Below are 12726 nucleotides of genomic sequence, written 5' to 3'. Positions count from 1 at the left end.
CTCCTAGCAATGAAACCTAAAGTTCTGTTAGCTTTATTCCTGGCACTTATTTTTTCTCTAAAACGTGTTATCTAAGTTTTTTCTGCTTTAGGGGTTGTGTAAACCTACGTTTAACACGCTGCACTTTGAGATAATGACTTCCATTTGCCATTTCACCGGCCATGTGAACAACTTGTCAAGATCTTCCTGCAAAATATCGGAGTCTTCTCCTGACCTAATTTGGCGTCCTATTTTAGTGTCGTCCGCAAACTTACTAACATCACTATTAATCCCATTGTCCAAGTCGTTTATATACATAATGAACAATAAGGGACCCAAAACTGAACCCTAAGGTACTCCACTAGAAACACTCCATTTAGATTTCATACCGTTTATGGTGACCTACTATTTTCTGTCACTGGTCCAAGTTCTAATCCATTCAAACACTTTTTCTCCTATGCCATGGGCTTTGACTTTATAAAGTAGTCTGGTAGGCCACCTCGTCGAACGCTTTGCTAAAGTCAAGGTAAATAACATCGTAACTGTCTTATCTGCCTTAGTTTAAAAAGATAGAAGGTTAGTCTCACATGACTTAAGGTACGGTTACATTAGTCAACGGATGGGTTGGATTCCAAGCCCATGGATTGATTTCGTCCAATACTGGAGGATTTGGGTTAGAATCCAAGACTAGGGACGCCCAACGCAATACCGTTGCAGTGCACACTTTGGAAGAGATCCGAGGGAAAGAAGCTAGATACATGTTCATAGTATCCATATTTACACACATATATATATATATATATATATATATATATATATATATATATATATATATATATATATTTAGATGGACAGATAGATAAATATGTGGATGAACGATTTAGACAGATGAGAGTGTGGGTGGAGGAAGAATAAGCGAAGATGGGCTGGAACTCCTTTATTGCTTATACGTTTCGACCGACTCGGTCTTCTTCAGTAAGCTGCGACTTGCGACTTGCAAGGTAAGACCACCCGCTTGCGCGAGATCGGTTTTTGTGGGAGGGGAAGAATGTCTGTAAGAAAATGAAAATGAAAAGATTAAGCGAGCGATTAGGGGCTGTTGGTGGTCGTGGCTCGGGAGAAATGGACAAGGAACTCGGACGGCGGCGCTGACGGCCGGGATTAGAATCACCCAAAGTTCAGAAAATGGTAGGAGGTGTAGTAGTTGAGAAAGGTGGGAAAACGGAAAAATCTTTAGTGGGAGGTAAACTGAAATGAGACGATGTAGTATAAGAGCAAGTTAGAAAGAAAACGAATTTTAGTCGAAGAAAAAGTAAGTGTAGATGTTTGTGCGTGGGTCGTGGCTATGTTCGTGAGAGGTGTGTGTATCTTACGGGAAGTGAGTAGAGTTCACTTCCCGCGTGTAGAGAGCACGTTCCTGTTTAGCCTCAGGTTAGGCATGAGCTTTTCCTGCTTTTCCCCGGGTTGGGTTTGAGAGTCAGTAGAGTCGATTCAGTGGGGGGGGGGGGTCAGGCGGGCGGGTGTTGTATTATCTTTCTCCTTCCAAGCACAACTCTGAAAGCAGAGAATTACGTGACTGGGAATTGTGTGTAAATGTCAGAAGTGTAAACCCGCTCGCCAGCGTCAGCGAAGAGGCCAGCGCGTGGGTGCGGGCCGGTCGGATAGAGAGGCTCCCCAATTCCTCTCTGTCGACCAGCCGGCGATCAGTTAAGGGTTCTGAATAAGAGTTGGGTTGGGCCTCTGCTAAGCCAGCGAGCAAGTGTGCGTGTGTCTCTTTTCTTCCAAGCACTACTCTGAAAACAGAGAATTACGTGACTTGGGAAATGTGTGTATTTGTCTTTGGTGTAAACCCGCCTGCCGACGTCAACGAAGAGGTCGGCCTGTGCCAGACCGGCAGCAGCAAAGGAGATATATCTCCTCGCCACCACCAGCCGGCGAAGATTGCTGGGCGCTTGTTGAGTGAGCTGGAGTGGAGAGACGTCCGACCTCTAGGAGCGCTGTGTTGATTCAGTAAGCTGTCTACAAAATGCTCGAACCTTACAATTATACACTCGAGGACGGGGACACGGACAGGTCATCCCGCTGGCTGGGCCCTGTCTAGATTTATTTTTCATAGAAACCATTTTATGACCTTTAGTTTTACCTTAATTTGCAAGGTCATAAAGGTTCATAATCTTTAAGTAATCATTTTGATTATAACCGTCTATTTTGAATTCATCATCATCAAAATTATCAAGTTTACGCTGGTTTAGTTCCTTAGTAGGAGTGAACACATGGTATTTCCTTGCCCAGATATTTCTGAAACAAAAGGCATAGTGATTCAGATGGGGAAGTAGATAAGAAGGAAATATGTACTCTGAAAACCTACTGCAGCAAATTACTAGCTGAACAAGAAAAACACATATCTATCTATATAACAAAAGATTTTTTCCCCTTATAAGGGAGGTAGCCAACCCATAAGGCATGTACCCTCTCCAACCCAGGTGCCTTATCTGCTCTCATCATATTAACAACTGCCTTCATTTCATCTTTCCTTATTTCTCCTCCATTGTCCTCACTCATCACGGTCATTTTCTTAACAAAATAAGGAAAGATGAAGTGAAGGCAGTTGTTAATATGATGAGAGCAGATAAGGCACCTGGGTTGGATGGATGTCATGTAGAATGTCTGAAAAAAGGAGGTACAGTGATAGTGAACTGGCTGGTGAGGTTATTTAATGTTTGTTTAAAAGAGGGTAGAGTGCCGGAGGACTGGAGGAGAGTGCCTGTATAGTTCCACTTTACAAGGGAAAAGGGGACAAGTGTGAGTGTAGAAGTTTCAGAGGGATCAGCTTGTTAAGTGTAGTTGAGAAGGCTTATGGGTGTTTTTTCTTTCTGCAAATTATTTTCATGTGTTCTTGTGAATTACTGCAAATATATATAATTATATATGTATGTAATTATATAAAAGAGATTGGGACATCTCTTCCTCACCTGCTATATCTAGAGTAGGGTACCCCCATGATGAAAAGTGTAGTATTGTAATAGGATGTGTGCCACAGTCCAAAGTGGCTCTCACATACATCCTGATTCCATGTTCCTAATGCCTGCAAAGCAACAGATAAAAAAAATCAGTTTCATTCCAGGGGTTCATAAACAGTAATCTGTCTATATACCAATGGCTCCTTCACCCTTATGAGGGAAGTAGCCAAGTCAAGGCATGCATCCACTCCAGCCCATTCCACTCCTATCCACCACCCTTGTTTCCTTCTTATCTTAGCTCCTCATGGCTGTAGGGTTATCCTTCTTTCCTGCCCAACTTCCTGGGTCAGATACAATGCAGCAAAAAACAGCAAATTCACAGTAGTAGGGTCACTTCACTTACACAACCCCCCCTTTCCCTGGCCCCCCATGCAGAAAATAGAGAAGACAATGAGAAATCTGCATCAAAATATCATCTGTATACATAAGGACATAAGAAAATGCTTCTGATCAAGATCCAATTGGACCATATAAGAAATATGCTTGGTTCGAAGAATCTTGACATCTGGTTAAAAATAAGAAGTTATTTGTAAATATAAAAATGCCAGGCCATGACAGTTGTCAAAATAGACAATAATTCTTTACTACATTGTGCCAAGTCATAGAATGTAAAAATAAAGATTAAAAATATAAAAAGATACCTATATTATATGTCATATATTTGTTTAAATTATCTTCTAAACTATACACTGCATTTGATGAAACCAGATTCTCAGGTAATTTATTCCACAAATTTAATACTCTTTCCCTAAAGAAACTTTCCCTTAAGAAACATTGTCATATTTCAAACCTTGCTTTAGATTTCTTAATTTTGTAGCTATGACCCCTTGTTCTGTAATTTTCTAATACAAAAACAATCTTCAAAGTTGGGATTATCAATCCCTTAAGTATTCTAAAAACCTGGAAAAGGTCACCACACAATCTCTTATACCTTAAAGAATATAGATTTAGTTCTCTCAATCTATCTTTACAATGTGAGCAATACAAGAAATTAGTTTCGTTGCTCTTCTTTGCACAAACTCCAGTAAGTCTACATCTGCTTGTAAATGAGGAGACCATGCTTGGAGACAGTATACCATTATAGGTCTTACATTTTAATATTACTTCTTTAGTTTTGTAATCAGTACTATAGGATATAAGTCCTAATATCTTATTTGCTTTCTTTACTACATCATTGCGTTATTTATATCTCTTTAAGCTTTTATCAATTACTCCATTCAATAAGTAATGAGAAAATGTCAGGAGAGACATTAAATATGATTTGATCAAAATACTACTTCATGGTGAAGTACACATGCATATATTCTATAAAATAACTAACTGGCAACTTTCTATATTTGTAGGTCTGAGTGCAGCAGTGAATGTGGTGGAACCAGTCTGATTCGGTTTGCCGATCTGTGAACACTTGTCAAGATGCAGGGAAACATAGAGCAACGTTATGCCATCAAATTTTGTGTTAAACTTAAGAAAACCAAACAAGAAGTTTATGGAATGTTAAAGGAGGCCTATGGGGATGAACAGATGAGCCAAGCAAGTTTCTATCGGTGGTTTAACTGATTTTCTGAAGGAAATGAACAGGTTGAGGATGAACCCAGATCTGGAGCATCAAAAAGTGCACGCAAGGAGGAAAACATTGAGGAAGTGCAAAGGTTAGGGATGCAAGACCGTCGAATATCTGTGAGAATGATATCTGAAGCTGTTGGTATTAGTACTGGCACAGTAGAGAGTTCTGACTGAAGATTTGAAGCTCCATAAAGTCTGTGCCAAGTTCGTGCCAAAGATCCTTTCCGACGACCAGATGCAGTTTCGAGTGGAATGTTGCACTGACGTTCTCAAAATGATAGAGGGTGATTCAGGTTTCCTGAATAAGGTAGACTTGCAATGAGAGTTGGGTGTTCACCTATGGCCCTGAGAGCAAACGTCAGAGTGCTCAGTGGAAGCATGTGACCTCCCCCAGACCCAAAAAGGCAAAGATGAGCAGGTCGTAAGAGAAGGCCATGGTCATTCCTTTCTTTGACTCCCATTGGCTCATTCATGTTGAATGGGTTCCTCAGGGTCAAACCATCAATAAGGAATATTATTTTAATGTTCTGAAAAGATTCAGGGAGAAGATGAGGAAGAAGAGGCCATAGCAGTGGAGGAGTGGTCAGTGGTGGTTCCACCAGGCCAATGCACCATGGCACAAGTCAACGCTGGTGACCACCTGGATGGCCGACAGGGGAATGAAAGTGGTACAACACCCACTCTACAGCCCTGGCCTAGCCTCTTGTGGCTTCTTCCTGTTCCCACATATGAAAGACAGCCTCAGGGGAACCAGATTCCAGTCAACAGAGGAGCTGAAAGAGGCATCGGAAAGTTACCTGAAGGGACTACTGAAAAAGGACTTTGAGATCTTCCAGGATTGGGAGAGACACATGCAGAAGTGTGTATATGCGAGAGGCAATTATATTGAAGGAGACAAAGTTTTGTAAGCTTATGAAAATAAATAGTGTCTCTTTTGACATTTTCTCATTACTTATTGAATGGAGGAGTATTACCCCTAAATCTTTTTCATAGTCTGATTCTATTATCCAGTGACCTTTCATACTACTGTATAATAAAAAAAAATTACCATATCCCATGTGTATTGATCTGCATTTGTCATTACTAAACTTCATGTGCCACTTCTCACTCCAAGTACATAATTCATCAACATCTTTCTGTATAAAAATTGTATCCTTGTAATTACTTTTTTATACATATTGATGTCATTAGCAAATTTTGAGACACATGAGTTCAAACCTGTATCCAGGTCATCTACATATAAAAGAAACAATAATAGTCCAAGTACTGACCCCTGTGGAACACCGCTTACACCTTTTATCCAGCAAGAGGTGCTCATGTAAGACAACTTGTTAAACTCTATTTGTTAGTCATTCTTTAATCCAGTCTACTATTGGCTTATTAATAACATGTGACTTTAGTGTTGAAATAAATCTGTTGTGAGGGACACTGTCAAAAGTTTTGCCGATGCCGAGATAGATGACATCCCTCATCTAAGGATAGAGTGATGTCTTCTAAAAATGTTCAAATGTTTGTTAGCCATGACCTATTTTTTTCTAAATCCATGTTATAAATCATGTAATACATTGTGTTGGTCCAAAAATGTAACTATGTTGTCCTTACAGTATATTAAAAAACTTTACACACAATTTCTTTATCCAAGTAGGTAAAAACTACTTTTATTGATCTTGTAAGTTTTAGGTTTTGCCAACAATTTTGTTTATATGTTTATAAGTGGACATATCTTTTGTGATGATCACTCCCAGGTCATTTTCAGATCCCTCTTTCTTTACTTCTTTTTCACCAAATTTTTATCTTCCTGATGTCCTTTTTCCTTTTTTTTCCAAACTCCATTATGCCAAATATTTTTTTATGTTGAATTCCACTTCCCACTTCTGACTCCATTCCCAAACCCTGTTCAGATCTCTCTGTAATGAGTCACAGTCCATTTCAGTACTCACCTTCTTTAACAATTTTGCATCATCTGCAAAAAAGCTAATGTAACATTCCACTCCCTCATCCATGTCATTTACATAAATGGCAAACATTATTGGAGCCAGCACTGATCCTTGTGGGACTCCACTAATTACCTCTTCCCAAGTAGAAGTCTTATCTCTGAGCACTACCCTCATTTTTCTTCCTTGCAAAAAGTCCTCCATCCATTTCAAAAGTTTACCTTGTATTCTTCCTATGATTTCCAGTTTTCCAAATATTTTTTTGTGAAGGACTTTATCAAAAGATCTTTGTAGATCTAGGAAAGTGCAATCAACCTATCCATCCCTTTCTTGTATTATATCTAGTATTCTTTTTTAAAAGCAGATCAAATAAGTGGTACATGATCTTCCCTGTCTAAACTCGAATTGTCTCGGATTCAGTATATTGTTTTTCGCCAGATGTTTTATCAATCTACTTTTTATAACTTTTTCATAGATTTTAGCTACTGTGTTTCTAAGGGAAACTGGTCTGTAATTTGTTGGGTCTTCCTTATTTCCTCCTTCATAAATTGGTACAATATCAGCATTTTTCCAGTCTTCTGACATTTTTCTTCTTTGAGCAAGCAACTTATTATGTTGTATATTTTGTCTGCTAGTTCTTCCTTACATTCATTTGATATCCAATTTGCTATTCCATCCAGGGCGTGTGATTTTTTGACATCAAGGTTCATTATTTGTTTCATTATTTCCTTCCGTGTTATTATTATTTCCTTCATTGGGGCGATTTCACTTCTCTCCCTTCAACCCATTGTTATATTTTTTTCTCTAGTGAAAACAGACTTAGAGTGTTTGTACATAACTTCAGCCATTTCAGTATATTCTGTGTATTCTGTGTTGTCTTGGCATAGTTTCACTATTTCCTGTTTGTTTTTCAGTTTCCCATTTACATATCTATAGAATAGCTTTGGCTGACCCTTACATTTTTCTATTATGTCTTTCTCATAGTTACATTTTTCTTCCTTGCATATCTTTATGTATTCATTCCTTTGATTAACATATAATTGCCACTTTCTAGGTTTCCTGTCTTTTCTCCATCTCTTCCAAGCTTTGTCTCTTCTATCTTTTGCTTTGTTGCTCCTTCTATCAAACCAGCACTTAATGTACGCCCTTTCCTGTTTTTGCTTTGGTATGTATTTCTCCACTCCTTGTTTATATATCGTAATCAGAATCATCCATTTTTCTTCCACTTGTGTTTCTTCTTTGTAGAATTTTTCCCAGCTTGCTTTAAGAAAAAAATTCTTAATTTTCTCAGTCCATTTTGCCATACAGTCTACCTTTTGTGTTTCTAATTTTTTTTTATATACATTTCCTCTAATTCTAACTGAAGTAGTAAGTGGTCACTCTTCGCAATCAGTGTCTTGTATTCAATTTTGTCTACTATTTCAGGTTCTGATGTAAATATTAAATCTAGTCTTGATGGTTTTTTATTATTTCTAAATCTAGTGTTTTTGTTTACCCATTTTGTCATTGTATGTTACATGGTCATGTCGAGTAATACATTTCCCCAATGATCCTCTCCACCTTTCACTGTCATCTCCTCCCAATATGTTTCTTTGCAATTAAAATCACCCATGATTATTGCATTACTTTCATCCATCAGCATCTCATTTAATGAAGATGTCATATCATCTAACATTTTGAAGTAATCTTTCTCTCTCCAAGACTCTGTTTTTATTTTTGGGGGCTCCTAAATCACTGTAAATTTTTTGTTTTTCATGTCATTGTTTTCAATTCTTATTGTGATCATCTCTACCCTATTCACTCCATATATAACTTGTCACATTTAGGTTTTTCTTAACCAAGAACATGACTCCTCAACTGTGTTTCTCCTCCCTATTTCTAAGCCAGTGATTATATAATCCATGTCCAACACTGGTACTAGTGGATCTTTTAATTTGGTCTCCACAATTCCCATTATGTCTGGTTTAGCTTCTGATAGGTAAACGTTAAGTTTGTTCAACCCTGAAATCAACCCATTTATATTAGTATATGCTAATTTTAATTTTCTACACTCTCCATGTCGTTTTCTGAACCTTTTTTTTTTTCTTGGGTATACCATTTTATGTCTCATATCTAACACTCTCCAATAGAACTGCATTTTCTCAGTCTCTGTTCTCTTTGCATTTTCTTTAGCTTCATTTCTTAATGTCCTAATTCTTTCTCTTTCCTCATCATTCATGTCTCTTTTTATCCATATATTTTTATAATGTTTGCTTCTTGCTAATTTTCCTGTTCTTGTTAGATTTCTTCCATTGCCATTTGTGACCTTAATTTAATCTTTAGTGATAGACTTTTTCCTTCTCCTTCTACATATTTACCCATTCTGTGCATTTCTATTTCCTTGTCTATTTTTTGCTCATTATCCTGTACTACTTTTAGAAAAAAAATTGCCAATTCTTTGTCCTCTTTTTCTCTCCGGAACCAATTTCAGTTATGTTTTTACTTTAGATCATAAAATACTATACATTTCTTTTTATCTACTCTATCTCTTACTAGGTTTTCTTTTAAATTACCTTGATAACTGCATCTTCAGCCTTCTCCTGCATCTGTTGATGAGCTATTTCTTTGAGAATTACCTTCTTGTCTTTTTTCCAATCATTCCTAGGTTGCTGTAATTCATTTTTTCCTATGCTTTTTTCCGTTTCCATAGTCATTGCTTTAATTTTTTCATCTATCTCTTACTTTATGGTCTCATTATTTGTGTTTTCATTATTTTTCAACTTTTTGTTTTCACCTTTCAGCTTGGCCAATTCTTTTTTTAATACACTAATCTCTTCTTTCATTTCACTGTTCACTTTCTTTAAGTCAGCCACTTCATTGTTTAAATCTTTATTCATCTTCCATAGGTCATTTTTTTCTTGCTTCCATGCATCATTCATATTTCTCATATCCCTCTCTATGTCTATAATTCTACTAAAGAGTCTTCATTCGTACCCACTGAATCTCGAAAAAACTACTTTCATCACCATTGTCAAATAAAAACCTTTAGGTAACTATTGGTGATCTAAAATCAAGTTCTGTTTTGCTCTTGTACCAATAGCCAACTCTATGTATCTGTTTACATTTGACCATAACAAATGACCATCTTGGAAATCTTCTGACCTGTCAACAATTTCCTCCATTTTACTTCAATTTCACACTTTTTACATTATGATTAACCGTTTTGGGTATTCATGAGCACTCCCCCTCCCATATATAACAAACTAGGTATTCTATAATTGAAGCACTGTTGCGATGTTACATAAAAAACGTATTTCTCAGGAGCACCAAATTATGCATGTTGTCACTACAGCGAACAATGACATAAGAGAGAAAGTTAAAATGTGTTTGAGATGTGGTGCCTGAGAAGTATGATAAGGGTTACTAGGCTGAATATAGTGAGAAATGAGGAGGTGAGGAGGAGAAGAACAGGGGTAGAAAGGTAGTTAGGGATAGGGTTGATGAAAGAGTATTGGGACGGTCTGGACACATGGAAAGAATGAGTGAAGAAAGATTAGTAAAAGAGGTTTGGAAGGCAGAGGTGGAATGAGTGAATATTAGGATCGACCTAGGATAAGAAGGATGGATTGGGTAAAAGGGGCATTGGAAAAGAGGGGAATGTCTGTCGACAAAGGACGAGAGGACAGAAGGTAGGGATGAGTGGAGAATGGTTGTGTATGGATGATGCTGTGATGCATGAGGGGGGGGGGGGGTGGATAGGGGATGGGGGTGCAGGAGTATGTGTGAAAAATAAACTGATGTAGCCTGAAGGGATTTCTCCCCATCTCCATTTCTGCATGAGGGGACAGAGGGGGGGTTGCCGATTTAATGAGGTGGCTTTGCTGTGGATGTGCTGTATTTTGCAATACTGTTTCTGACCCATGGCAGTGGGCAAGATACAGGGATGACCCATCATCCAGGAGGAGCCAAGATAAGAGGGAGGGAGGGGGTGGATGGGAGTGGGTTATGTGAGGATGGAATGGGTGGAGGTGGATTTTATGCCTTTGTTTTTTGACTACCTCCCTTGTAAGGGGGAAAGAGCCTTTAGTATTTGTATGTATGAAAGAGAATGAGTATAAAAGCATTAACTTTATATTCTATAACAATCATACTGTAAGGCATCATAGTTCATCAGACAACCCTGTGTGTACACGAATATTTGACTTGTATTAAAGAGGTTAAACAAAATGGAGGACAGTACTAACATATGGCCGATCTACAATGAGAAGCATTGGCTGGTATATATTTCCAGGTCCAGAAACAGAGAAAAAAAAAACATTGTGGCTAGGTCCAGTTAATTCTAATTGCATTTAATTTCTAAGAAGCTATATTTTTTTATTAAAAAGATGTGTCAATAAAAACAAATTCTAATGATATAGTGGATTAAAACTAATCTGAGGTCATGAAATGATGGCAATACTTTTGGAGAGGAGGGAACAGGAGAGGCAGTGAATGGTATGATGAGGTGAAAGCAATGGTGTAAAAAGAAAAAGAAAAAAAAAGTGAGCATATGAAAATTGCTGGTAGTTGCAAACCTGAACAAGGGAAGCATTTGAGGGGTACAGAAAAGTAGAAGCAAAACATAATGTGAGGGAGACAATGGAAAGCTGATGTGATTCACCACAGTCTTGCATCACATTGTAGACTTGTGATTAACAGCTATTGCACAACCCCCACCCCATGATAGCTCACAGATGGCCCAATTAGTAGGTAATGCTGTGGCCTTACAAACACACACACACAACACCTTGCCCACCTAAGATGGAATGCTGCCTTGCAGTGCAGTGATGCTGGAATTTTTTCAGCCCTGGGTGGCACTCAAACTTAGATTGCTGAATTAACTCTCAAGAACAGTACTAATGGGGGTACGTACTTGATTTTAAGATTAAAAAGATGTTTTGTAAGGAAGTGAAAAGAAAGAGGGATGGGGCAGGTACAGATGAAAGGTAAGCGGAGAAGATGGACAGATGCTAATGGAAATGTAGGTGGTGAAGAGAAGGTGGGTAGAATACTTTATTGGACATGTAGCAAACTAGGAATGGTAAGATGATTCTCTTACAAAGGGAGGAGCACTTATGGTGGATTGGCTGGAGAGACTGTTTAATGTGTGCCTAAAGGAGGGACTTGTGACAGTGGATTAGAGGAGTGTATGTGTAGTTCCATTATATGAATGTTGTAGTTTTAGTCTTAAGTGTGGTTGGTGAGCCATATGGGGTGCTGTGTGGATTAGGAGGGGAACGGAGAGAGTAACTGAGGAAAAGCAGTGCAGGTTTAGGAAAGGATGATAGTGTGTAAATGAAATGATCATAGTTTGCCTGTTATAAGTTTTTGGCAAAATGTAAAATGACTTTTGGGTTTTTATGGATTAATAGAAAGGCATTATGGGCTATGATGCAGATGTATGGGAAACGGGAAAGTCTGTTAAAAGCAGTCAAAAGTCTTTATGTGAGTAGTAGAACTTGTGTGAGGATAAACAATGGTGAGAGTAAATGGTTTGAGATGAAGGTGTGGCAGTGCCAGATTTGTGTAATATCCCCATGGTAAATGTACGGGTGCTAGATAGGAGTTTAGAGCTGGTAGGTAAGAGTGAGAAGTGGGAAGTGAATCAGTATGCATATGGCACTGCAAATATAGCCATACTGGAGGAGAGAATGTAGCATTTGGTGGCAGAGTTTAGGAAGGTATGGGAAAGGAAAAAGCTGAAAGTAAATATGGGCAAAAGTATGGTGATGAGATGTACAAAAATCTTAAGTTATGCTTACATCACCAATGATGGTAAAGGCTACATCATCCTGGATATTCCTCATCAATATATACACAATGTAGACGCCCTGCAAGATTATTAATAAATTGTAATATCACAGCAGTAGTCAATATGCAAGGAACAAATAAACAAATACATATATGCACATCCAAAGGCACATTCATGCACACAAAATTATTGATAGAGAGAATCTGATAAATGGGATGATAGAAATACAAGAGGGCACGGAAAGAAAATCAAGAAAGACAGCTATAGAAGAGATCTGAAAAAGAACAGCTTTCCTCAGAGTAATAGACAGTTGGAACAAGTTAGATGAGAAAGTGGTGTGTGCAAAAACAATACATGAATTTAAAAATAGTTTAGATAAAATGAGATATGAAGATGGGACACCACAAGCATAGCTCCCCTTCCCGTAAAATGCAACTAGGTAAATACAACTAGGTAAATA

The 12726-nt window shown here is 38.0% G+C and overlaps 1 protein-coding gene across 1 annotated transcript in view; it reads right to left on the bottom strand.

Moving 5' to 3' along the window:
• Positions 1 to 901: 901 nt before the first annotated feature.
• Positions 902 to 12726, bottom strand: part of LOC143026522 (protein O-linked-mannose beta-1,2-N-acetylglucosaminyltransferase 1-like) — a 58074-nt gene continuing 46249 nt past the window's right edge. Inside the window, exons 13-15 of the mRNA XM_076187064.1 lie at positions 12277 to 12345; positions 2952 to 3064; positions 902 to 2277 (exon numbers count right to left, since the gene is read on the bottom strand). Coding sequence (XP_076043179.1) covers positions 2124 to 2277; positions 2952 to 3064; positions 12277 to 12345 — 336 coding nt within the window. The 3' untranslated portion in view covers positions 902 to 2123. The remainder of the gene's footprint in view (positions 2278 to 2951; positions 3065 to 12276; positions 12346 to 12726) is intronic.

Source organism: Oratosquilla oratoria, chromosome 6, assembly GCF_046742065.1.
Source record: "Oratosquilla oratoria isolate Oo_2021 chromosome 6, ASM4674206v1, whole genome shotgun sequence".
In the NCBI taxonomy this organism is placed as follows: Eukaryota; Metazoa; Arthropoda; class Malacostraca; order Stomatopoda; family Squillidae; genus Oratosquilla; species Oratosquilla oratoria.
Note: the sequence above shows the minus strand (reverse complement) of the source record. Positions and strands in the feature narration are given on the sequence as shown.